Source organism: Eretmochelys imbricata, chromosome 20 (assembly GCF_965152235.1).
Source record: "Eretmochelys imbricata isolate rEreImb1 chromosome 20, rEreImb1.hap1, whole genome shotgun sequence".
NCBI lineage: Eukaryota > Metazoa > Chordata > Testudines > Cheloniidae > Eretmochelys > Eretmochelys imbricata.
Genome location: NC_135591.1, coordinates 7,920,568 through 7,946,932, shown reverse-complemented (window position 1 = coordinate 7,946,932; position 26,365 = coordinate 7,920,568). Strand labels below are relative to the sequence as shown.

The 26,365-nt window shown below is 56.4% G+C and overlaps 1 protein-coding gene across 2 annotated transcripts; it reads right to left on the bottom strand.

The window, feature by feature from the left end:
- Nucleotides 1-2,733: 2,733 nt before the first annotated feature.
- Nucleotides 2,734-25,512, bottom strand: HACL2 (2-hydroxyacyl-CoA lyase 2). Of its 2 annotated transcripts, XM_077838538.1 has the most exons (16): nt 25,274-25,389; nt 17,873-18,042; nt 15,149-15,350; nt 14,142-14,269; nt 13,569-13,707; nt 11,708-11,819; nt 11,534-11,633; nt 10,700-10,797; nt 9,744-9,880; nt 8,957-9,091; nt 8,360-8,474; nt 6,085-6,254; nt 5,560-5,630; nt 5,021-5,092; nt 4,507-4,612; nt 2,734-3,987 (listed from the first exon to the last, which is right to left on the bottom strand). In XM_077838538.1, the coding sequence occupies exons 2-16, from the start codon at nt 18,002-18,004 to the stop codon at nt 3,809-3,811; spliced, it is 1,896 nt and encodes a 631-aa protein (XP_077694664.1). In that variant the 5' UTR covers nt 18,005-18,042; nt 25,274-25,389; the 3' UTR covers nt 2,734-3,808. The 2 variants fall into 2 exon arrangements, with proteins under 2 accessions (XP_077694664.1, XP_077694663.1); XM_077838537.1 differs by having other exon boundaries at nt 2,734-4,612; nt 25,274-25,512.
- Nucleotides 25,513-26,365: the final 853 nt, after the last annotated feature.

Genomic DNA, 26,365 nt, shown 5'->3' with positions numbered 1-26,365 from the left:
GCAAATGCTGCATTGTGCAGTGGTGCAGAATTCCCCTAGGAACAGATGTTTCCTCTGCTCAAGTGCCATGTGGAGGCCAGCAAGGACCACCTGCTGGCCTCAGCCTAAAACTGCTGCAGCCCCACTGGGCAGAAAGGATACACAGGGGAGGAGCACGGCCTGCAGGGTGCTGCTGGCCTGCAAGCCCTCAGGTCGTGCCTGCTGCACTGGCAGGTAAGATCAGATGAGAAACAGTCAAGTGAAAAAAAGTCCCATTCAATTACATCATGTAATGGCAAACAGCTAAAAAATGACAAGTTTTTAAAGTGCTTATATACCAATGCTAGAAGTATTTGTTGATAATTTGTTGATAAATGCAAAGTAATGCACATTGGAAAACATAATCCCAACTATATATATAAAATGATGGGGTCTAAATTAGCTGTTACCATTCAAGAAAGAGATCTTGGAGTCATTGTGGATAGTTCTCTGAAAACATCCACTCAATGTGCAGTGGCAGCCAAAAAAAGCGAGCAGAATGTTGAGAATCATTACGAAAGGGATAGATAATAAGACAGAAAATATCATATATAAATCCATGGTATGCTCACATCTTGAATACTGTGTGCAGATGTGGTCGCCGCATCTCAAACAAGATATATTGGAATTGGAAAAGGTTCAGAAAAGTGCAACAAAAATGATTAGGGGTATGGAACGGCTTCCGTATGAGGGGAGATTAATAAGACTGGGACTTTTCAGCTTGGGGGAATATGATTGAGGTCTATAAAATCATGACTGGTGTGGACAAAGTAAATAAGGAAGTGTTATTTACTTCTTCTCATAACACAAGAACTAGGGGTCACCAAATGAAATTAATAGTCAGCAGGTTTAAAACAAACAAAAGGAAGTATTTCTTCACACAACACACAGTCAACCTCTGGAACTCTTTGCCAGAGGATGTTGTGAAGGCCAAGACTATAACAGGGTTCAAAAAAGAACAAGGTAAGTTCATGGAAGACAGGTCCATCAATGGCTATTAGCCATGATGGACAGGGATGGTGTTTGCCAGAAGCTAGAAATAAGCGAGAGGGAATGGATCACTTGATTACCTCTTCTGTTCATTCCCTCTGGGACACCTGGCATTGGCCACCGTCAGAAGACAGGATACTGGGCTAGATGGACCTTTGGTCTGACCCAGTACGGCCGTTCTAATGTTCTAACATCTAACCTCAAGCTCCCTTGGTGCAGATTAAGCCCATTACTACTTCTCCTGCCTTCAATAGCCATGGAGAACCATTGATCACAGACATTTTTAAAAGAGCTCTTAGCACATTTGAAGACTGGTAACAGGTTCCTCCTCAGTCTTCTTTTCCCAAGACTCAACATGCCCAGTTTTTTAACATTTCCTCACAGGTCCGGTTTTCTGAACCTTTTATCATCTTTTGCTCACCTCTGGACTCTCTCCAGTTTGTCCACCTTTCCTAACATGTGGCAGCCTGAAATTGCACACAGTACTCCAGCTGAGGCCTCACCAGTGCTTAGTAGAGCAGGACAATTACCTCCCATGTCTTACACATGACATTCCTCTTCTTACACCTCAGAATGATATTAGACTTTTTCACAGCTGCACCACACTGTTGGCTCATATTCAGTTTGTGATCCACTATAACCCCCTGGGTCCTTTGAAGCAGTATTACCACTTAGTCAGTCCCCATTTTGTAGGTTTGTATTTGATTTTTCCTTCCTAAATGAACTACTTGGCACTGGTCTTTATTTAATTTCATTTTGCTAATTTCAGACCAATTCTCCAAATTGTTTTGAATTCTAATCCTGTCCTGCAACATGCTTGCAACTCCTTCCAGCTTGGTGTCAGCTGCAAATTTTATAAGATAGCACTCCTCTCTATTATCCAAGTCAAATACTGAATAAAGAAAAGGAGTACTTGTGGCACCTTAGAGACTAACAAATTTATTAGAGCATAAGCTTTCTTGCGCTACAGCTCACTTGTAGCTCACGAAAGCTTATCCTCTAATTTTGTTAGTCTCTAAGGTACCACAAGTACTCCTTTTCTTTTTACGGATACAGACTAACACGGCTGCTACTCTGAAATACTGAACAGTACCACACCCAGGACGGACCCTGCAGGACCCTACTAACAATGCCCTCCCAGTTTAACAGCAAACCATTGATAACTACTCTTTGAGGTACTGTCTTTCAGTCAGTTGTGCACCCAACTTACAGTAAGTTCAGCTAGATGACATTTCCCCAGTTTTTGTATGAGACTGCTATGTGGGACAGTGTCAAAAGACTGACTAAAATCAAGACACATCACATCTACAGCTTCCCATTTATCCTCTATGCCAGAGGTAGGCGGACTATGGCCCATGGGACCGTCCTGCCGGGCCCTTGAACTCCCGGATAGCCCCCTCCCCTGCAGCCTCAGCTCGCCGTGCCACCAGTGCTCTGGGTGGCGGGGCTGTGAGCTCGTGCTGGGCAGTGCGGCTGTGAGAACTGCAGGGTGTAGTGTGTTAAGAGCACCAGGACTTGCAGCTGTAAGTAGTACACCGTAAGTAGCCAATTCCTAGGGGGAGCAATTTAATACACTACACCCAGCTCTCCATACAGTTTCAGAACCCCGATGTTGCCCTCAGGCCAAAAAGTTTACCCACCCTTGCTCTAGGCCACCAATCCTGTCAACCCCCCGTGTTAACCATTAGGTGGCGCCCTTCCCACAGAGCAGCTATAGAGCCACACTTTGCCTGGTGCCATCATTCTCTTTATTGTTGGGGAAATAACTCCTGTGGGTGGAGTGCGTGTGCTTGGAGAGAGAGAGAGAGGGAACCGCTCTGTTAACATCCCCGTTAACCGAGTACCACCCCCCCGCCTGACCACGCCACCTCAGACTATGGTAATGGAGAGCTTGGCACCTGGGGCTGGGAGCAGCAGCACGCATGGCCCTGCCTGTGCCCTTTGAACATGCAGGCCCTCCCTAGGCTCCTAGGTGTGGCAGCAGCTGGAGGCTGGCAGGGAAGTGGCAGTGCAATGGCAGCTCATGGTCCTGGCTATGGGGCTGGAGAGCATGATGGTGACGGGCCTTGCCCAGAGCTGTTCAGGAAATGTATTTCTGCGTGATGGGGCTCTGGGGCAGCAGGGTCCCTGGGCTGGTCAGCCAGGGAGATGCCCTGGTAGTGCATCGTAGGGTGTTGGGGGAAATCACAGCCCTGGTGGATCTGGAGCGAATCCCGCCAGCTTTCCCTCAACCAAGACTCACAGCAGGGCTCAGCAGTGCCACTTCGTCCAAACGTTAGGCCTAGGCCAGGCTCCTGCCCCAGAGAGAGTCACCAGCCAACGACCCTGGCTTGCAGAGCTGGGCAACAAGCTGCCCCACCCGCACCCCTCAGCGCCCAGGACCTCAAATTCAGCCCCACTGCCCAGTTGGAAAGCAAAACCCCCTGCTGTCACCAGAACAAGATCCCTGCAGCTGCTCTCACTACTGGCAGGAGCTTGCCAAAGCATAATGCCCATCCCCCACAGAAATAGGCACCTGCCCAGTGCTGAACTGAGAGAAGCTTCCTTGTCCCTGCTGCCCTGTTGATCCCTACTAGCCAGCGTCCTGGCACCAGTTTCCAGTTGAGGGGCTTGGGCTTTGGTTAGGACCCCAGTCCCTGGTAGGGATGGCTGTGTCAGTCTGCAGCAGCTCTGGGGCCAGAACAAGGAGGATGATGAACTAAACACCGAAGGAGGTACTGTGCTGGTGTCTGTAGGGGGCCCAAGGCAGGCTGCTGCACCATGGCATGGGCAGGGAGCGCTGCCGGGACTGGCCCCAGCCCTACACAGAGATGGAGCCCTCCCGGAAGCTGGTTCTGCCGATCAGGGCGTTGATCAGGGTGGGGTGTCCCTGCCTGCAGGCCTCCTGCGCCCCCAGGATGATGTTGTCCATGAAGGTCTCGTCCTGGCGGCAGAGTAGGAAACCTTTCCCTCCTAAGCCTTCCGCCACCAGGTGGTAATCTGTGCAGGGAGGAGACTGGCTGTTAGCAAGGCTGCTGCCTGCTACAGCAGGGCCTGGGCACGGTGGTGACAGCCCACGTAGGCCACTAAGCAGGAAGAGCCGATTCCAGGAGGATGGCCGCAGTGGGCACACCAGGTGTGAGTGGCAGGCAGCAGGGAGGGACGGAAGGCATGCTGGGGTCTGCAGCTTCCAGGAATGCAGTGGAGAACAGTGGCAGGGAAGGCTGGGAGGGAATCCCCCAGCCCGTGGGGACTCACCGCAGAAGGAAGGGGCTGTTCGAAGTTCCCTTCCCACGGGGAGCCTGGCTTGGGTGGGCGGAGCAGGCATCAGTGCTGGGCCATGAACCCATAGGACCTGCACCAATTCTGGGAACCTCCCGCTTTCCCTCCCTCTATGGGGGTGGCCTGCAGGAAGCAGCACACAATGGCTGCCTGCCTGGGGACAGGCTGCACAGGATCCGGAGGCACCCAGGGCCCCTGCTGAGCATGCTGCTCCCATCACTCCCGTCCAAGACTCACCCACATAGGCCAGGCCGCAGGCCACGTTACTGCCCAGCAAGGGGACCTGCTCACGGGAGATCTGACTCCAGCAGGCGTCGTTCCCCACCAGTGCAATGACAGGCGTCTGAAAAAGCAAGAAAAGTGCTGCTCCCAAGGCACCAGAAGGGAGGGGTGAGGTCCCAGTGCCCGGTCCGCTCTGCCCTAGGGCCCTGCCCTGCACCCTCCCACTACACTGAGTCCATGCCAGCTTGGAAAAGGAACAGCAATGAAGGGGAGGCTGCGAAGGGGCCTGGGCATGGGTGCTGTCTGGACTAACTACAGGACCCCAAACCCATTTGCAGTGCCTCCAGGGCTGTGGCCACTCCCACATGTGCAGGGCCTCTTTAGTCCTCACTTTGTGTATGAATTTGAGGTAATGCGGGGTGGCTGGGCCTGGCCCCCAGGGGTCGCTGCAGGCAGGGACCCATTGGCACAGGGTCACTGGGCCCAGTGCCCCAGGGTCCCCATTGGCACAGGGTCAGGGGGAGGTTACCTTGTGACGGACGAAGGTGTCAAACTCCATGATGCTGTAGCCGAGGGCGCCGTCTCCGTAGAGGATCCAGACCTGAGGGCGGGGGAGGGAGGTGAGGTTCCCCTGGCAGAGCCCTCGGAGGGGTGAACACTTCCCCCCACATTAACTGGCGCAGGAGGTGTGCGTGCTGGTGCCTGCCTCCCAAGGGGCTGGGTGTTCGTGTGGGTGGGCAGGCAGTGTTGGGGGCTCCAGCGGTTCAGAGAGAGGCCTCTGGCAGTAAGCAGGCAAAGTGAGGAAAGCAGGAGGGAAACTGGGAGTCTTGGGCCAAGAGAGCCAATGGGGGATTCAGGAGACAAACCAGAAAGCCTGGGAATGTGGCATCTCCTATACCAGAGACCCTCACCAGAGCCTTGGGGTACTCTGCCCCCATGGCAAGCCTGGTTAAAGCCCCCATCAGGGTGAGGGGGGCACCTGCCCTGCCCATAGCACCTGTTAGAGCCCCCCCGGCAGGCCATGGGGGCACCCCACTAGAGCCCTCCTCTGGCTGGCTGGTTACTGACCTCAGAATCCGGCCGGCAGAGTTTGGCTCCGAGAGCAAATCCTCCCCCGACACCCAGTGTCCCGAAAGCTCCTGGAGAGAGAGGACAATGCAGAGGGGATGCCTGTCCTCGCCCAGGCGTGCCAGGGAAAGCAGGGGCATGAAACCAACCCCCATCCCTTCCTGAACCCAGCCCTCACTGAGCAGAGGGGCTGCTGAGTGGCTCAGCGTCTCCTCACCTGCTCCCATGGGCTCCTGGCACCAGCGGGGAAAAACAGGGTCAGCCCAGGGCAGCCTCAGGTTTTACCGTCCAGTGAGGCTGCCTGACTGCCCCCTCAGGCATTGTCCTTCTTGGCCCAGGGCTACAGGGGCATAGGTCCCACATCCATAGGGCAGGAGATCACCTCTGGAAACTGCCAGCCCCAGCTCAGAGCTGTGGGAGCAGGGCTCTGGGCTCAGCTGCACTGCAGAAGCCTTGCAAGGGATCGGCCACCATCCGCCCCCATGACAGATGGCAAGCAGTGCCAGCTCCAGAGAACCCCCTTACCCGGATCCAGCCAGCGCAGGGGCCCACAGGGCCGCACAATGTAGGCAGCGCTCCCCACAAAGTCACCCCCATCTGCGACCAGCAGGCTATTCTCGGGCAGCAAGTTGTCCACATGGTGTAGGAGCTTGAGTGGGTTCAGGTGCTGCTCCGTGGGCTCTTCCGACTTCTCTCTATGCACATAGGAGGGCAGTGACTGGCACGCCCAGGAGCCCGGCCAGCCCCTCACAGCATGACCAGGACAGCGAGTGCCTGAGAGTGCCCAGGCTCTGGGAGTACACACAGGTTCAGCTCCCTGGATAAACCTATTCACCACACTTCTGCTGCCCAGCACGGGGCTGAGCCTCCAGACCCTCGCTGTGTGACACTGCTCCCTGTTGCCCAGCAAAGGCCTGAGCCCTATGGCCCCTCCCTGGGAGAGACACTGCCCCCTGCTGACCAGCGCAGGGCTCAGCCCTACAGCCCCTCCCTGGGTGACACTGCCCGGCACAGGCCTGAGACTATGACCCCTCCCTGGGTGACACTGCCCCCTGCCGACCGGCACAGGCCTGAGCCCTACGGCCCCCTGCCAACCAGTGCAGGGTTGAGCCTGTGGCCCCTCCCTGGGTGACATTGCCCCCTGCCGACCAGCACAGGCTGAACCTCTAGCCCAGGGGTGGCCAACCTGTGGCGCCGGGGTTACATGCGGCTCTTCAGAGGTTAATATGCGGCTCCTTGTTTAGGCACCAATTTCGGGGCTGGAGCTACAAGCGACAAATTTCCAGTGTGCCAGGGGGTGCTCACTGCTCAACCCCTGGCTCTGCCACAGGCCCTACCCCCACTCCACTCTTTCCTGCTCCCTCCCCTGAGCCTGCAGTGCCCTTGCTCCTCCCCCTCCCCTCCAGAGTCTCCTGTATGCCAGGATACAGCTGATCGGGATGTGCGGGGAGGGAGGGGGAGGTGCTGATCGGCAGGGCTACCAGTGGGTGGGAGGCGCTGGGAGCGCGGTGGGGGAGCTGATGGGGGGCTGCTGATGTGTTACTGTGGCTCTTTGGCAATACACATTGGTAAATTCTGGCTCCTTCTCAGGCTCAGGTTGGCCACCCCTGCTCTAGCCCCTCTCTGTGTGACACTGTCCGCTGGTGCCTGGCACAGAATCATAGAGTATCAGGGTTGGAAGGGACCGCAGGAGGTCATCTAGTCTCACCCCCTGCTCAAAGCAGGACCAATCCCCAACTAAATCATCCCAACCAGGGCTTTGTCAAGCCTGACCTTAAAAACTTCGAAGGAAGGAGATTCCACCACCTCCCTAGGTAACACATTCCAGTGTTTCACCACCCTCCTAGTGAAAAAGCTTTTCCTAATATCCAACCTAAATCTCCCCCACTGCAACTTGAGACCATTATTCCTCGTTCTGTCATCTGCTACCACTGAGAACAGTCTAAATCCATCCTCTTTGGAACCCCCTTTCAGGTAGTTGAAAGCAGCTATCAAATCCCCCCTCATTCTTCTCTTCTGTAGACTAAACAATCCCAGTTCCCTCAGCCTCTCCTCGTAAGTCACGTGTTCCAGTCCCCTAATCATTTTTGATGCCCTCCGCTGGACTCTCTCCAATTTTTCCACATCCTTCTTGTAGTGTGGGGCCCAAAACTGGACACAGTACTCCAGATGAGGCCTCACCAATGTCGAAGAGGGGAACGATCACGTCCCTCGATCTGCTGGCAATGCCGCATCTTATACATCCCAAAATGCCATTGGCCTTCTTGGCTACAAGGGCACACTGTTGACTCATATCCAGCTTCTCATCCACTGTCACCCCTAGGTCCTTTTCCGCAGAACTGCTGCCTAGCCATTCGGTCCCTAGTCTGTAGCGGTGCATTGGATTCTTCCATCCTAAGTGCAGGACCCTGCACTTATCCTTATTGAACCTCATCAGATTTCTTTTGGCCCAATCCTCCAATTTGTCTAGGTCCTTCTGTATCCTATCCCTCCCCTCCAGCATATCTACCACTCCTCCCAGTTTAGTATCATCCGCAAATTTGCTGAGAGTGCAATCCACACCATCCTCCAGATCATTTATGAAGATATTGAACAAAACCGGCCCCAGGACCGACCCTTGGGGCACTCCACTTGATACTGGCTGCCAACTAGACATGGAGCCACTGGACATGGACACAGGGCTGAGTCTATGGCCCTCCATGGTTGATACTGCCCCGTGCTGCCCGGCACAGGGCTGAGCCTATGGCCCCTCCTGGGGTGCATGGTGCGGATGATGCCACCCTATCAGCTCTACACCTACCGGTTTGCTTTCTCCTTCCTTTGGTCGCCATCCTTCAGACTCGTTGCCCAGTCCTGAGGTGGTGAGTAACTCTTGAGGCCTTGGGAAAGGCTCAGGAGGAAGGAGCCAGCGTCTCCTGCAGAGAGAGTGGGCAGCATGAGATTTTGACAGGCCAACCTGAGCAGGAGCTGGTCCCATGGGCCCCAAGCGGCACCAGTATCAGAGCAGAGCCAGTCTGCGGAGGCCCAGCTGAAGAGCTGGGTTACATGCCCCAGCCTATTGCCTACAGCACAGTGGGCAGGCTCAGCAGACAGGTGGGTGCTGGGGGAGCAGGGCAGGGTGTGGCTGAAGCACGCACCAACCTTCCCGCGTGGGCTGCTGCCCATATGAACCACTTACTCAGCGGGGTCTGTTCCGTCAGCTCTGGTGGTGATTCTGTGATTCCACTTCCTGTGCCTGCTTTGCGCCCCCAGGGGCATGCTCAGGCTGCTCCCTGACCCTGGGCAGCAGGCTAGGCGCTCGCCGAGGCATGGCGTGTGCCGGAGCAGGGGAAGGCCAGCAGCAGCAGAATGGGAGCTGATTCTGAGGCAGAGCGCTGAGCGCCCGCCTGCTCCTCACCTTGGATGGCCATGCGGGGCTTCCAGAAGATGTCCGAATTGCGCAGCATCAGGGCACGGTCCCGGTTGACAGCAATGATTGTGCTGCGCCGGCTCAGCACGCGGCCATAGGACAAACGGAAATCACACACCGTGCCTGCCAGGGGGCATCACGGGGGTGAGGGTTAGGTCAGCTCCCCCACCCCAGAAGCCCCCCAGCCCCATAATGCCTCGAGTATTACCTCCCCCCCACTGCCCAGCCCATCACACTCAACATCAGGCTCCCGCACCCCACCCCACAACCCCCCAGCATTAGCCTCCCACACTGCCACTGCCCAGCCCTACCACACCCAACATCAGATTCCCCCACCCTCCCACCCCATAGCATTAGCCCCCCCAACTGCCACTGCTCAGCCCCACCACACCCCACATCAGGCTTCCCCATCCCACAACCCCTGGAGCCCCATAACCCTTTGAGCATTACCTCCCCACCACTGCCCAACCCCGCCCCACAACCCCCCAGCATTACCACCCACAAAACTGCCACTGCCCAGCCCCACCACACCCCCACAACAGGCTCCTCCACCCCACAACTGCCCAGCCCCACAACACTTTGAGCATTACCCCATGCCACTGATAACCCTCAGGCCCACAACACCTCATCACTCACTCCCAGCCCTGCCCCACAACCCACAGCCCCCCACCCCCTCCTCCACTGACGTGCCATCCCAGCTCCCTGTCACTCCCAAGTCCAGTGGCCCCAAGGTGAGACATCCTCTAGGCCAGTCCCCAGGCTGCATTCCACAGACCTGCCAGAATGACCAGGTCAGCCTCCTTCAGCACCTCTCGGCGGTTTTGACGGATATGTAGTGGGCTGTCCCTTCCCAGCATGCCCCTGGCCATCCCACCCAGGAAGCAAGGGATGCCGAGGGCCTCCAGGGCTTCCCTGCAGGGCACAGGGAAGGGTTAGCTCTCAGCAGCTGAGTCACCTCATGGCAAAGGGACGCTTCACACTACTATGAACATGGGCGCTACCAGCGCAGCCCCCCTGCCCGTGTGGCCTCAGAGAAGCTGAACAAGTGGAAGTGTGAGAGAGGAGGGCGCGGTGCGGCAGCGTGCCTGAGGACATGCGCGGCAGGGTGTGTCAGTGCATGAGGAGGGTGCATGGCAGCCGAAGAGCAAGGTAGAGTGTGTGTGTGTGTGTGTGTGTGTGTGTGAGAGAGCAAGCGCACGCGGGGAGCATGCGTGTGTGTGTGTGTGTGTGTGTGTGTGTGTGTGTGTGAGTGTGTGTGAGAGAGAGAGAGAGAGCGCGTGCGAGCGCACGTGGGAGAAAATGCTACGTGCTTGTTTCGTGGAGGGGGAAGACACATTTTTGTTAATTAAAGGGCAGCCTCACTGAACCCAGAGGAAGCAGGTGCCAAAGATGGCTCTGCCAGTGAACCTTAGCCTTGCCGTGCAGACCCTGTGCCATCCAACTCTGCTGATGCCCCTCAATCCCAACCTGCAGCCCCTACTATTCCAGCTCTGCTGATGTCCCTCTGTCCGGTCTGACACCCTCAGGTGTCTCTCGGTCAGGCCAGGACAGATGTTGGCTCTCACCCTGTGTTCACATGGCCACTGGGGGAAGGCCATGGCCACCAGCCTGCAGATGAGCAGAGCTGAAAAAGCTGGGTAAGAGCCCTGAGGGCTGACCAGCAGTGCCCCCTGCCCCCACAGAACCAGGGGCAGGGCAGAGAGAGGACTCTGAATGGAGCCGACTCTTCACCTGAGCTTCTCCACAGGCGTTGGGGGCAGGGTCACCTGGCTGCCCAGGAGCATGACAGGCTTCTTGGCACGGCTGACCAGCTCCACACACTGCTGCACCTGCACACAAATGGGAAGCACCATCAGAGCCTGGCAAGGCCAGGGGTCAGTGCAAAGGCTAGGCAGAACCTGGCAGGGCTAGTAGTCACTGGGGTCAGTGCAGTTGTTGGGCGCACCCTGGCAGGGTTGGAGGCAGCGCAGTGGCTAGGTGGAGCCTGGCAGAGCCGGGGGCACTGCCAGTGACTGGGTGGGGCCGGCCGGTCAGTGTCAGTGGTTGGGTAAGGCCGGGCAGTCAGTGGGGTCAGTGCTAATGGCTGAGTAGCTGTCACATGGCCCCTGGAACTACTCCTGGGCAGAGTTCAGCCAGCGGCATGAGGATGAGGAAGGAACTGGCAGGGAAGCTATGAGTGGGGATCTAGCAGGAACCACAGAGGGGTGGGGCAGGGGAGGGCAGGAAAGAGGCTGTGCCCAGCTCTGAGGACATGACAGTGCCAGAGCCAAGGGAGGGGCAGGCAGAGAGGGGTGAAGGGCTGGCGGAAGGGACTGGTGCTGGCACCAAAAGGCTGTAGGGTGACAAGGGCCCCAGGGACCCCCTGCCCTGCCACAGCGCAGCAATGCTCCTCCCCACCCCTCTTCTCCTTCTGAGGGCAGGGCCCAAAAGGGGACGGGCTTTCTGTGTGGGGGAGGGCAGTGTGCTGATGAGGAGCTCTGGGGGAAAGCTCCCAGTCACGGGGGGAGGAGATGTGCTCCCTGAAGGGAGGGAGTACCAGGCCCCAGGCAATCCAGGGGCTCTCACCTGCTCTGCTGTGGCCTGTGGCACCTGCACGGGAAGGGGGGAGAAGTCCCTTGTCTCCCAGGCCCCTGCATACAGGTTCCTGAGGTGGTTGCATAGGTACCTGCGGGCGAGGTGCAGGGACAGTTGTTAGCTCCCAGCTCAGCGCTGCCCTTGGCAGGATAGGGCTGTACTCACCAGTTGAAGACTCCACCTAGAGGCCCCCTAGGGGTCTCTTTGAAGCCGAGCTCCTTCTCCACCAAGTGGTATGGGTAGAGTACATTGATCGGGAACTCCACAAACACAGGGCCTGTAGCACGAAGAGCAATGGTCAGCCAGCCATGGGCAACCCAGGCTCCCTCCCTGCCCAATGCCACCACCCCACAGGACATGGGCAATCCAGGTACCATCCCTGCCCTGCAGGGCATGGGCAACAGAGGCTCCCACCCTGTCCAATGCCAATGCCCCAAATTATCCAGCCCCGCCCAACACTGACATCCCAAATTGTCACCCCATAGGGCATGCGCAACCCTGCCCAATGCTGAAGCCCCATAGAACTTGGGCCCTGCCCAATGCTGATGCCAATGCCCCACACCATCACCCAGCAGGGTCAGGGCAGCCCAGACACAAGCTATTCCAATGCAGAGGAAAAATACAAAGAGCCACAGAAGAGGGTTCAGGGAAGAGCCCCGCAAATGTTTAAAGGTTTGGAAAACATGCCTTATAGTGATAGATGAAAGGAGCTGAATTTAATTAGCTTAACAAAAAGAAGATTAAAGGATGACTTGATTGCAGTTCTTAAGTACCTACTGAGGAACAAAAAATTGACACTGGGGTCTCTTCAGTCTAGCAGAGAAAGGTATAAAACGATCAAAGGGCTGGAAGTTGGAGCTAGACAAATTCAGACTAGAAATAAGGTGCAATTTTTTAACAGTGAGAGTAATTACCCCCTGGAACAATTCCCCAAAGGTGGATTCTCCATCACTGTCAGTGTTACAATCAAGATGGGAAGCATTTCTGAGAGATGTGCTCTAGTACTAACACAGCTACCGGACTGGGAGCAGGAATGGTTTCAGTGAAGTTCTCTGGCCTGTGCTATGCAGGGATCAGATGATTACAATGGTCCCTTCTGTGAATATATGCAGGGCAAGGTAATTCAGAGTGCAGGCAGGGAGCGGCGCAGCCTGGGACACCCCAGTCGGGAGGCAGAGAGAAGCGGGTCTCTGCCCAAGAGAGGTGATGGATGGGGAGCTGGTAGCCCAGAGGGGGCACCCTTGCTGGACCCCAGAGGGGGAAATATAGGGTCAGTGGCCCCGACCTGTGATAAACCCCACTGCCGCCCAGGTGCCAGCTGGTCCCAGCTCCCCAGCAGCAGTCACACTGCCCCACCTCTTCTGGGGTGTCGGTTCCACCCACAGTGGAACATGGATTGAGTTTCATGGGGAGGTATTGAGTTCAGGACTCTGTGAACTGGGCTGGGGACCCTGGCAGGGGGCTACGGGAAATGTTCCTGGGAGCCAGCAGTGCTATAGGAAAACACGGCTGGGACCTGGGAAAACAGGGCTGGGAGAAGAATGAGGGGGGATTTGACAGCAGCCTTCAATTACCTGAAGGGGGTTCCAAAGAGGATGGAGCTCGGCTGTTCTCAGTGGTGGCAGATGACAGAACAAGGAGCAATGGTCTCAAGTTGCAGTGGGGGAGGTCTAGGTTGGATATTAGGAACCACTATTTCACTAGGAGGGTGGTGAAGCACTGGAATGGGTTACCTAGGGAGGTGGTGGAATCTACATCCTTAGAGTTTTTAAAGGTCAGGCTTGACAAAGCCCTGGCTGGGATGATTTAGTTGGGGTTGGTCCTGCTTTGAGCAGGGGATTGTACTAGATGACCTCCTGAGGTCTCTTCCAACCCTATTATTCTATGACCTACATTCAAGTGAGTTTGATCTGACAGCAGGAGTGAGAGCAGTGGGACGGGCCTAGTGAGACCTGGATAGGAAAACCTCCCAGCCCATTAATCCTTTGCTGCATAGGAGGATAAGCCCCAGGACAAAGGCTTTTACCTGGGGTGCCGGACTGTGCTGCTGCAATGGCTCTTCTCAGTGTGGGGACGATGTCCCGCACAGTCCTCACCGACGCACAGAACTTGCAGAGTGGCTTGAAGAGGCACAGCTGGTCAATGTCCTGGAGAGCGCCCCGGCCCTGCGCAGACAGACAGAACTGCAGTTCATGCTCCGATGGTCCTGCAGAACCCACTGCCCCCAGCCAGGCTGCTTCCTCCCCAGTGACCAAGCACAGCGGCTAATAGGGCCGTGCCTCTCTGAGTGTCTGTCTGGCAATGGGGCAGCAGAGATCATTGGGCTTGGAGGGATGAGACCTCACAGCCAACAGGGACGTGGTATTGACCATGGGTAGGGGTGAGGAATGCAAGTGGGGCTGGCTGTCCCTCTTTCCCCGCAGCACGGTCTACGTCAGACTACTTCTGCTCCACACACCAATTGGCCCTTCTGTTTGGACAGCTCCAGTGGCCTGAGACTGGGGCAGGAAGGGTTTTCCTGCTGTGGTGTGAAAGCACTGGGCACCCGCCTGCCATGGTGTGGCAGCAACCCCTGCTATCGGCAGCACCACAGACTCACCTTCTGCAGTGTAGCAGCTGCCCCGCCGATCAGCAGCACCGGGGATTCGGCCATCTGGGCATTCTTTACAGCTGTCACAGTGTTGGTTACCCCAGGTCCCGCTGTTACTGCGGCGACTCCGACTGTCCCTGCAATGCAGAGCAGCCAGCCCACAGCAGGGCAGATGTGATGAATTGCATCCTTAGCACAGGCAGGTGGGCAGGCCAGGCCGCGGGGCAGGGGGGGTGGGGGTGGCAAGGGGGAGTTTAGGACAGGTGGCTGGAAACCAGATTGCATGCACCAGCAAGCCTGTGCCTTGTTCCCCAAGCCAGAGAGACAACTCAGGCAATGATCTGCCCATTGCTCGGCTGAGCTGGTCACTGCCCCTGTTGCGCATGGCCCTTCCTGTTGCTGGGGAGAGCTGGTCACTGCCCCATTGCCCACGGCCATGCCCCTGCCCATTGCAGCAGTGAGCTGGTCACTGCCCCATTCCCATGACCATGCCCCACTCATTGGTGGGGTGAGCTGGTCACTGCCCCATTGTAGTACGGCAGGCACAGCCTTAGGAGGAAGGTCCCACAGTGAGTCTCACTGCACCCAGCTGAGGACAGAACATGGAGTCAGTTAGTCTGGGTCCCCAGGTTCCTTTCCCCCTGTGCCCCCTGTAGTGGGGCGTATTGACCGCTCACAGACCCAGAGCCCCTCATTGAACCCTGGTGGACACAGCCACGCCACACTCAACCCTCCCGCCAGAAGTTAGTGGGCGGGACCGGAGGGGGGGAGGTGCCACTCCCCCCAACAGACTACACTCCCACATGGTGGCCGGCCTGTCACAGTATGTTCCTACCAGCAGAGGCTGACAGGTGAGCTGGGCACAGATGAACTGGGAGGGGGCAGGGCAGAGCCCATGCCTATGGAAGACACGGCTCTTCTGAGGACCTGCCTGCAGGGGGCACCCCAATCAATGTCCTTGTGCTGGGGGAGCTTCCGCCCCAGACCCTGGGCAGGTCTCCTTGTGTGGTGTGTACCTGAGAGCCTGGCGACTGCGTCGGCAGCAAACACAGCTGTGGCCTCGTGTCTTGTGTCCACCACGCGGATGCCCAGCTTCTCGCTGGCCACCAGGATGGGCGAGATGTGGCCTCCTACCAGTGTGAACAAGTAGCGCACCCCATGGGCCTTCAGGACCTCTGCAACAAGTTCTCCCCCGTGCCGGGTACTCTTTGGCTCTGTCTGAGAAGGATAGAGCCCTGGCCCATCAGCACAGAACGCGCAGGCCAGGGCAGGATACAGACCAGCAGAGGTCAACCCAGCAGAGCACCAGCTTGGCAGGGCAGGGCAAGGGGGCCAAGTCAGGAAGCAGACTGGCAGAGTGCTGGCCTGGCAGAGCAGGGGCCGGGTCAGGATGCAGACCAGCAGAGCGTCAGCCTGGCATGGCAGGAGTGGGGTCAGGACGCAGACAGGCAGAGCACCGGCCCAGCAGAGCAGGAGGCAGGAGCCAGGTCAGGATGCAGACCAGCAGAGAGTCAGCCTGGCAGGGCAGGAGCAGGGTCAGGACACAGACAGGCACAGTGCCGGCCCGGCAGGGAAGGGCAGGAGCCAGACTGGCATAGCACCAGCCTGGCAGGGCAGGAGCCGGGAGGACGCAGACAGGCAGAGCGCCGGCCCAGCAGGGAAGGGCAGGAGGCAGACTAGCATAGCACCAGCCTGGCAGGGCAGGAGATAGAGGCCGTGTCAGGAAGCAGATTGGCAGAGCGCTGGCCTGGCAGAGCAGGAGGTAGGGGCCAAGTCAGGACAGAGACCAGCAGACTGCCGGCCTGCCAGAGCAGGGGCTGGGTCAGGACGAAGACTGGCACAGTGCCATCCTGACAGAGCAGGAGGCGGGGCCAGGTCAGGATGCAAACCAGCAGAGTGCCGGCCTGGCAGGGCAGGAGGCAGGGACCGGGTCAGACGCAGACTGGCAGGGCAGAATGCAGGGACATGACGCAGAGCACCTGGCCCGCAGAGCAGGGCACTGGGCCTGGGTCAGGATGCCGACTGGCAGAGTACCGGCCCGGTAGGGCAGGATGCAGAGAGGCAGAGTGCTGGCCTGGCAGGGCAGGGGCTGGGTCAGGATGCAGACTGGCAGAGTACCAGTCTGGCACGGCAGGAGGCGGGGTCAGATGCAGACCAGCAGAGTGCCAGCCCGGCGGGGCAGTGTCTGGGTGGCTCCCCATGGACACTGTGGGGGGACATTGTGCAGGGCAGGGATGGTGCTAACGGCCAGAGGTGCAGCTCCAGAACACACTGGGACCCAGGGATAACCAACTAGTGACCTGGTTAGCTCTGAACATGCTGTGTGCCCATCCCCCACCGGATTAGGAACCCTGGCAGTTCATGGTGAGTTGTCATGCAAGAAGCCTAGGTTGGCACATGGCCTGTATCCAGTCTGGCACCATGTGACTCTGCAGGGCAGATGGGACCCCCAGACATGGCTCCTCCTTCCAGCCAGCTCTCTGGGCAATAGGGTATCCCAGAGAGCTGCTGGGGCGGCTCAGAGTGCCCGGAGCATGTGTAGACATGCCCTTGTTAAGAGAGGATTGAACAGCAGCCTGGACTTTCCCAGAATGCACTGCCACAAGGCACAGGGATGCTGCTGCATGGACAGGTCCCAGCTGTGTTTGCAGGAACCAGTGAGGCAGGAGCATCCTAGGTCCCTATTGTGTGGGCAGCGTGTGATGCTTCCTAGGGCTCTTCTCATGGGTAGGGCCTTAGCAAATTCTCTGCCATGAAAAACGCATCCCAGATGGTGAAATATGATCTCCCCTGTGAAATCTGGCACCCAGCTGGGGACTCCTTGGGATTGAGACTTCCTCTTCCCCTGCAGGGGCTGCTCCCTGGGCCGGTCAGACCCACCTCTGGGATCTCCCCTGGTTGCAGGAAGCTCCACGGCTCCAGCTGTCACATCCTCACGCTGGGGTGGGAGACTGCTGGAAAACCAAACCTATGGTAATCCACCGTCCATACCCTGCGACCCTCACTTCTGCACTGCTGCTGCTGGCAGCAGCGTTGGCTTTAGAGCTGGGCACCCAGCCAGCTGCGTTCTGCTCTGGCTGCCCAGCTCTGAAAGCAGTGCCTCTGCCAGCAGCAGGGCAGAAGTAAGGGTGGCAATCCCATGACCCCCCTACAATAGCCTTGTGACCAGTCCTTTGGGTCAGGACCCTGATGGTTACAATACAGTGAAATTAGATGTAAACATATGCAAACGTGAAATTGACTAATTTTAAAACCCCCAGACAGTGAAATTGACCAAAATGGACCATGAATTTGGTAAGGCCCTACTCAAGGGACTTGAACGCAGAGAAACCCCTTGGTATCTCTCTCCCGTGGGAGGGAACCAGTGCAGGTGCCGGATCCCCTGGGAACCGGCACGCAAATATGGGACATCCCAAGCACAAACGCCCCCTGGACAGGGAGACCTTTCCACCAAACCCACAGGAACTCCTGCCACCTTAGTTTTGGAATCAGGAGAGCAGTGCAGGGCCGTGGGCATTCCTGAGAGCTCATATTGGGGGGGAAGCCTCACCATGTGCACTTCTGCACTTAGCAGCCTCATCAGCACATAGTCCTGGGTAGCCACCAGTGCAGTGAATCTGTCCTGGGATCTCAGTGCAGATGCTACCCAAGCTCCCCTCATCCACCTGCATCCCTTGCCATTCTCTCTAAGTCTTGCATGGCAGGAGTCTATTTGAAAGGGGGAGCTGTCTCGGCTTTACCTTATGCCAAAGCTGGTAGATCAGCCCCAGTTTGTGAGCTGCCCCAAGCAGAGCTGTCCCCAGCGCCCCCAGGAGCACAAGGAGCCAGGCACTGGAGCAGCTGCTGCTGGGTGAGACAGCAGCAGGATCCATGGAGGCAACTTCAGTGGCAGAGTCACCAACACACACTCCTGTTGCAAAAGGCAAGCACAGAGCATAACCAGTCACTCTCACATGTGCTGCCAGCCACTCCCCCTTGCCACAGTGGCCAGCCTCTGCCCTCCACCAGAATGGTTGTCTCCTCCCACTGCCGCCAGAGTGGCCGGTCCTTCTTCCCCCCTGCCCGAGCGGTCGCCTACTCTCCCCGCTGCCAGAGCGGCCAGCCCCTCTTCTCCCTCCCACCAGAACAGCCGGCCTCTCTTCCACTCCCTGCCCCTGACCAGAAAAGCCAGTCCCTCTTCCCTCCCACGCCAGAATGCCCAGACCCTTCCCCACCACCATCAGTGTCTGGTAAGCCCCTCTTGTGGTGCCAACTAAACCCTTCTGCTGCCCCTTGTGCCATATTTTTTACAGCCCGTGCATAACCCAGATGGTGCCGTGATGGAGACATGGCAACCGACCAAAGGCCAGAGCTATCTGGCAGGATCATCTGTCACCACCGCAAGTGTCTAACCCTGATGTAAGGTGGGACATGGTGCTGCCACTGGCTCTTATCTCTGCTGTTCCAGAGTGCCAGGACAGTGCCAGACATGCCAGCAAAGCCCTTAGGCTCCGCAGGCTAGAGAGCTGTGGATACGGAGTGTCCCCTTTACTAGGCTGTTCCATGGTGCTCCCAACTGCCTCCCAGCCAGACATGAATTCGCCTTCCCAACCCTATGGGAGGAAGCAAGGCACATCATCCCCATATTAAAGATGGGGAATTAAGGCACAGCAGGATGAAATGCCTTGTCTAAGGGCACCCACGGAGACAGTGGCAGAGAAACAGTACCCAGAAGCCCTGGATCCCAGACCTGTCCTTTGGCCTAGACCCCCTCTGCCCACACTACAATTAAAGTGCAGGCAGCATTCAGAAAGGCGGGTTCCTGACCTGTAAGAAGTTCTTGGAGACGGAATCTGCACGTTCACCCCCTCTGGAATGTGCCAGCTCTGTAAGCTGGACTCTTCTCACAGTGGTGCTCATTGGAGTTCTCTTGTACCTCTATCCCTCCCATCACCGGCCCTGACCCTCCAGAGGCGACGCTATAAAAGGAGGGGCTCGGCGTGCTGGTTGGCTCAGTTCCTTCCACCACTTCCTCAAATCTGACTGTAAGTAGGACTCTGAGCAAGAGGGAAGGCAGGCAGGCAGGCAGGGAGGGTGAACGTGCAGAGTCTATCTTGGAGAAACATGGGGAGCAACCTTCATTTGTTCTGCAAGTTGCCTCTACACCCCCAGTGGAGTGGGATGAGGAGGCCTAGCTAGACAGGAACTGCAGTGCTGCCTCACCAAACTCAGCAGCCAACGTAGCTGCAAAATCCAGGGAAAGCATGTGCTGAGCACCAGGTGGCAGCTCTGAAGTTCTCCAATACAGGAATATGCATAAGACAGGCCATGGAAGCAGCCTTCGCCCTAGTCAAGTGTGCCCTTGTGGAAGAGGAACACAGGCGTGTTTATAATGCTCCTCATTACAGAGTCTAATCTATTTGGAAAGGCATTGGGAAGTGAGTGCCTGATTGTTTCTCTTTTCCCCATGTGACGGGGTGCCCGCCCACTTCCTGGATCCCAACAGGACTGGCCCTGAGAGGGTTAAAACCTGCCTAGGGAGGCTGAGGGGCAAGCAACCCAAGGAAAGGCTGCAGGGGAAACAGCCAATTAGGGCAAAGGCTGCAGACAATTAGGACAGCAGCTGGACCAGCCAATCAGGACTCAGCCGGCCCATATAAAAAGAAGTGAGTCCGCTGTGAGTCTGCTGCAGGGAGCCCTAGGGAGAAGACTGGCTTCCTAGAGGGCTCCTGGTGGGCTGCCAGGACTTACAGGCTTGAGGTCCTGGGAAGTGGCACCAGCTCCTTTGCCCTGAGGCAGAAGGAACTGAGGCTGTAGAGAAGTGGCCCAGGGAATAGAGACAGTGAGCTGGAAGGAAGAGGCAGCAGGAAGCTGCTGTTTGCAGGGGCCTGGAGTAGTGGGCAGACCTGTCCCCCCCACCCCTCCCTGCCAGCTGCTGAAGGAGCAGCCCAGCTGTGGACTGCCAAGCAGTTGAGAGGGGTGGCTGAACTCTTGTTGGAGGACTCCCCCCAGAAGAGGTGGAAACCGGATGGTGACATGGCCAGAGGGCTGTGCCACGAAGCAGATGCTGAGAGAAAGGAGCCATAATGGGCCTGCAGGTGGAGGCAAAGACAGGAGAGCCACCACCACCCAGTTCACCCACGGGGCCTGAGCTAATTCCCAAAACGCCCAGCAGGAGGCATCAGTGTGGTGAGTGACCCCGTGACATGCCGTAAGAGACAGAGTCTAGGTGAATCCCTATACTCCTTAGAGCTATTCTAATAGAAAGCCAAATGACTTCTTAGCATCCAAGGTGAGCAGCTTAGCTGAGGGAGAGCAAGGTCTAGGGGAAAATATGGGCAAGTTTATGGACTGGTTAAGATGGAATTTTGTGTCTAGCTTGGGGAGCAATATGGCTGGAGGACAGACACTTTATTTTTGTGAATGACCATATAAGGCAACCATGAGAGCCTGCAGCTCACTCAGTCTTCATAGTTTCTTAACTGAAAGAGGCTCAGGAGAGCACCAGGGGCTCTGTGTGTGTGTGTGTATGGGGGGGGCTGAGTTAGTACAAGACTGAGGTCCCACATCAGTGTGGGCTCCCTAAACAGAGGGTAGACATTCATTAACCTCTTCAGAAATGTCTTAACTAAATTGTGGCTGAACACAGTCCTTTGTCCAACCAATGCATGATGAGCAGCAAGAACTGTGAGATGGTGCAAGCACTCCAATGTGGATTGAAGAGAAGCTGAATCTGGGTTTATCCTTGCTAGATGCCCACACAGAGACCCTTTTCAACTTATGATCCTAACACTGACAAGCTGAATGTTTCCTGGAGTTTAGTGGAACCTCCTGCCCCACTTAAAGTACGGATTGGATGAATGGACTATGAGGTGGACAGAAAGCTGGCTAGATTGTCAGGCTAAATGGGTAGTGATCAACGACTCAATGTCTAATTGGCAGCCGGGATCAAGCGGAGTGTCCCAGGGGTCGTTTTTTTTTTTCAACATAGTCATTAACAATCGGGAGGATGGGATGGATTGCACCCTCAGCAAGCTCGCGGATGACACTAAGCTGGGGGGAGAGGTAAATATGCTGGAGGGTAGGGATAGGGTCCAGAGTGACCTAGACAAAACGGAGGATTGGGCCAAAAGAAATCTGAGGTTCAACAAGGATCAAAGAATCCTAGGCGCTGCTACAGGCTGGGGACCCACTGACTAAGCAGCAATTCTGCAGAAAAGGACCTGGGGATTACAGTGGATGAGAAGCTGGATATGAGTCAACAGTGGGCCCTTGTTGCCAAGAAGGCTAAGGACATATTGAGCTGCATTAGTAGAAGCACTGCCAGCAGATCAAGGGAAGTGATTATTCCCCTCTATTAGGCACTGGTGAGGCCACATCTGGAGTACTGTGCCCAGTTTTGGGACCCCCACTACAGAAAGAATGGACAAATTGGACAGACCAGTGGAGGGCAATGAAAATGATTAGGGAGGCTGGGAGTACATGACTTATGAGGAGAGGCTCAGGGAACTTGTCTTATTTCGCCTGCAGAAGAGGAGAGTGAGGGGGGGATTTGATAGCAGCCTTCAACCCCCTGAAAGGGGGGGGGGGGGAGCTGATGTTGCACTCATATGACTTTATGAAAATATGCTAAGGAGTGTGAATACAATGTTACTGGAATATGCTTCATGCAAAAGGTCTCTTGTAAGGTATCATTACAAAGTTTATAATTGAGTGTGGTCATCCTATTTGTATAAATGTATCATTCTCGTATCTGAAACGAGAAAAAGAAATAACTCTGAGCTCCTCTTGTAATTATGCAATGTGTGGGCCATTAATGGTGGTTTGGAATCTTGATGGCTCCCATCAACTAGGACAATTGGTAAATGGCTCTGTTTACTTCCTGTGGGTCAGGCCAGGAAGAATGAATGCTCGGGGTCTCACAAGACAGGTGACCCAGTCTCTTGGTACTGGAATCCACCTTAAACCTGGTGCTTTTCCACTTAGAAGGAGGGGTGGGGACCCAGAGAGACAAAAGATTTCTATCTTGTGCCAAATCTATATAAGGGGGTGGAACAGAACAAAGGAGGCTCCAGTCATGAGACATCTCCTAGTTACCACCTGAGCTGGAGCTACCAAGGACTGTACCAGGAGAAAGAATTGGGCCCAGACTATGAAGGAGTCCAGACTGTGAAAGAAGCTTATTGGAACATCTGAGGGTAGGATTTTATCTGTAATCAGTTTCTTAATGTATTAGGCTTAGACTTGCATGCTTTGTTTTATTTTGCTTGGTAACTTACTTTGTTCTGTCTATTACCTGGAACCACTTAAATCCTACTTTTTATACTGTTTTGATTATTAACCCAGAGTAAGTAATTAATACCTGGGGGAGCAAACAGCTGTGCATCTCTCTATCAGTGTTATAGAGGGTGGACAATTTGAGTTTACTCTGTATAAGCTTTATATAGAGTAAAATGGATTCATTTGGGGTTTGGATTCCATGATTTCATTTGGGAGTTGGGTGTCTGGGTGCTGGAGACAGGAGCACTTAAGCTGTTTTCAGTTAAGTCTGCAGCTTTGGGAAAAGTGGTTCAGACCCTGGGTCTGTGTTGAACCAAACTGGTGTGTCTGGCTCAAGGCAGGGTTCTGGAGGCCCAAACTGGCAAAGAAAACCGGCTCCAAGGTAATCTCAGCACATCAGGTGACAGTCCCAAACGGGTTTCTGTGATCATACCCATCACAGGGGGTTCCAAAGAGGATGGAGCTAGGCTGTTCTCAGTGGTGGCAGATGACAGAACAAGAAGCAATGGTCTCAAGTTGCAGTGGGGGAGGTGTAGGTTGGCTATTAGGGAAAACTATTTCACTAGGAGGGTGGTGAAGCACTGGAATGGGTTACCTAGGGAGGTGGTGGAATCGCCATCCTTAGAGGTTTTTAAGGCCCAGCTTGACAACACCCTGGTTGGGATGATTTAGTTGGGGCTGGCCCTGCATTGAGCAGGGGGTTGGACTAGATGACCTCCTGAGGTCTCTTCCAACCCTAATCTGCTATGATTCTTAAGACCAGGAGAGTTCCAGATGTGTCAAAGTCCAATGAGCCATGCTGTCAAAAAGGAGAAAATATGAATCTCGATGGCAAATCCAACCTCTCTGCAGAGTCAATAGGACTGGAATTACTAGGAGAGGCCGGTAAACTCCTGCAGTTGATCTGAAAACCACTTATCTTGCCCAGGCCAGGGCAATCAGAATAATTATGGTTTTGTCTTGTTTGATTTTTCCTGAGAGCTCTCTGAATTGGAAGAACTGGAAGTGGGGAAATGCACAGAGACCTACTCTCCAGCCTAGAAGGAATGCATCCAAGACAAACTGGCCACCTGCTCCTGAGCTGACGCAAAACCACTGAGATTTGGAGTTGTCTTGTTGCAAATAGGTGCATGTCTGGATACCTCTATCAGGAGAAGATATTGCTTGCTACAGAGTGCCTGAGAGGCCACTCATGCTGATTGTGTAAATGTCCACTCAACTGATCTGTGACATTGAGACCTGTAGGATAAATTTGGTGTACTGAGCACCACTCCCACAGAGCCACAACCTCTTTGCACAGATGGCTGAAACTGGTTTCTCCTTGCTTGTTCACATGAAACATCACTGCAGCGTTGCTGGTAACTACTCTATCCCTGAGCTGAGTTAGTGCTGCAGGAACCTTTGCAATCCCTGAATTCTATAATCCTAATTGTGTAAATACAAAGTCCATCTCTAATCTGTAAACATGGCATTTTGACCGTTATCTCCCAGTGAGTTCAGAGCAAGCTTGCTCACCTTGCAAGTAAAAACATTGTTTTCCGACCTGTTGACCCCAGAGGTTGGAGAATCAAACTGGACTTTTTCCTTTTCATGTACTGTCACTAGTACGTGGCTGGGCAGGCCAAATTCAGTCCTCACTGACACCTGTGCAGCCTATTTACCTTGAGTGGGTTTGCAGTTACCACCAAGAGCTACAAAAGTGAAGAGAGAATTTGGCCTGTGGGGCCTTTATGACTAAGGCTGATGCATGTGAAGGAAAAGTCTTAAGGAATGGAAGGTGACAGGTGGTCATATGAACCCAGTAGACCACCAGGAAGCCTTGGTAGTTTGTGAGACATTAAACCTGAAAGTTATTTTGGCTACATTCATGCCTTTTCCTACCATGGCAGTTCCCCCTTTGCTCTGGTAATTAGTATCAGGAAGACTGAGAAAGCTAAAGCAAGTGCTGTATCCTCTCGTGGGGGGGATATGAATGGAATCCTAGCCTTCAAAAGGGACCCTACATTCATCTCTAACATAGATTCATAGAGTTTAAGGCCAGAAGGGACATTAGATCAGCTACTCTGACCTCCTGATAGCACAGGACAGAGAATTCCACCCAGTAACCCAAGTGTGAGCCCAGTAACGTGTTGGGCATCAAGACCTGGAGAATCCACCACTTCCCGTGATAGTTTGTTCTTATGCTTAATCACCTGCACTGTGAAATTTCTTCCTCATTGCTAATTTGAACTTGTCTGGCTTTAACTTCCAGCCACTCGGTCAGTGGTGGGCAACCTGCGGCCCATCAGGATAATCCGCTGGCAGGCCCCGAGACAGTTTACCTTAAGCCGGTTGCTGCGTGTCCTATCCTCAGAGGTTCAGGAGAAGAACTTTTCTCCCTCCTCCTTGCCACCACCTTTATAAAGGTGACCCCTCCCACACGGGCCCACGCTGCACCCCCCCCCCTTCTAGGCTCTAGCCCAGCAGCCCCCAAACTCGCGAGGGTCGCACCCCGCTTCCCCCTGTCCAGGGCCCCGCAGCTCCAGGGGGAACAGGGACAGAGACAAGGGGGCTGCAGGGGGGGGCCGGCAGTAGGGCTGAGGACGTGGGCAGGCGCGGGACCGGGACATAGCCGGGGGGAGCGGGGGGGCTGGCCCAAGCCTCGTCACACCTCCCCGCAGGCTCCCCTGGGGGCGCCCAGCGCTCGCCCTAGGCTCCCCGACCCCAGCGCTCGCCCTAGGCTCCCCGACTCTCGTTCCCCCCGCAGGCGGCGGGGGAAGGGACGGCCCCAGCCACCGAGTCTGCCCGCCCCGCCCCGCCCCAGCGAAGTCCCGCCCGCGGCCCCGCCCCTCCGGGGCCCCTCGCTGGCGACCCTCCCGCCCCCCACCGGCAGCTCCACGTACCGGGCCCGCAGCGAACGGAAGCCGGCGAGCCTCGGGTTCGGGTTCGGGTCCGGGTCCGGGTCCGGGCGCACGCGCGGCCTCTCCTGACGACGCCGGAACGCCTCCTCTCACGTGACCCCCGCTTCTGCCCTGCCGGGCCGAAGGGCCTTTTGCCTCCGGGGGAGGGGGACGGGGAGCGGGTCACGTGGCTAAGATGGGCGGGTGCCGGCGGCAGCGGCCCGGCGCGAGCGGGGTGGAAACTCGCGGAGTCCGACTGCGCGTGGGTAGCCCCGGGGGCGGAGTCAGTGACCCGTCAACCGCCCCAGGACGTTGCCTTGGCGACGGTGTCACTCACTGGGTGTCTCCCTCCCCCCCACCGCGATGGGGTCGGTGACTGGGTCCCTCTCGCCTCCCAGCCGCCTCCCAGCCGCCACCCAGGGCTGGCAGGTTCGTTCGGCTTTTGGTGGTGCCCAGAGTGGGTCCAAGTCCCGCCCCGTCCCCCACACACCTTCCCAAGGCTCCGGGAGGGAGTTTGGGGGCAGGCTCTGGGCTGGGGCAGGGGTGCAGGAGGGGGTGCGGGCTCTGGGCTGGGGCAGGGGGTTGGGGTGCAGGAGGGGGTGCGGGCTCTGGGAGGGAGTTTGGGGGTGGGCTCTGGGCTGGGACAGGGGGTTGGGGTGCAGGAGGGGGTGTGGGTTCTGGGAGGGAGTTTGGGGGTGGGCTCTGGGCTGGGACAGGGGGTTGGGGTGCAGGAGGGGGTGCGGGCTCTGGGAGGGGGTTTGGGGGTAGGCTCTGGGCTGGGACAGGGGGTTGGGGTGCAGGAGGGGGTGCGGGCTCTGGGAGGGAGTTTGGGGGTGGGCTCTGGGCTGGGACAGGGGGTTGGGGTGCAGGAGGGGGTGCGGGCTCTGGGAGGGAGTTTGGGGGTGGGCTCTGGGCTGGGACAGAGGGTTGGGGTGCAGGAGGGGGTGCGGGCTCTGGGAGGGAGTTTGGGGGTGGGCTCTGGGCTGGGACAGGGGGTTGGGGTGCAGGAGGGGGTGCGGGCTCTGGGATGGGACAGGGGGTTGGGGTGCAGGAGAGGGGTGCGGCACTTACCTCGGGCAGCTCCCGAAAGCGACT

Bases quoted from the DNA above. Each gene is read 5' to 3' on its own strand.
- HACL2 (XM_077838537.1), bottom strand. From the start codon at position 18,004: ATGGATCCTGCTGCTGTCTCACCCAGCAGCAGCTGCTCCAGTGCCTGG. The intron at 13,708-14,141 runs GTGAGTCTGTGG...CTGTCTGCGCAG, and splicing joins CAGCTGCTACACTGCAGAAG to GGCCGGGGCGCTCTCCAGGA. The intron at 11,820-13,568 runs GTAAAAGCCTTT...TTCGTGCTACAG, and splicing joins AGCACAGTCCGGCACCCCAG to GCCCTGTGTTTGTGGAGTTC.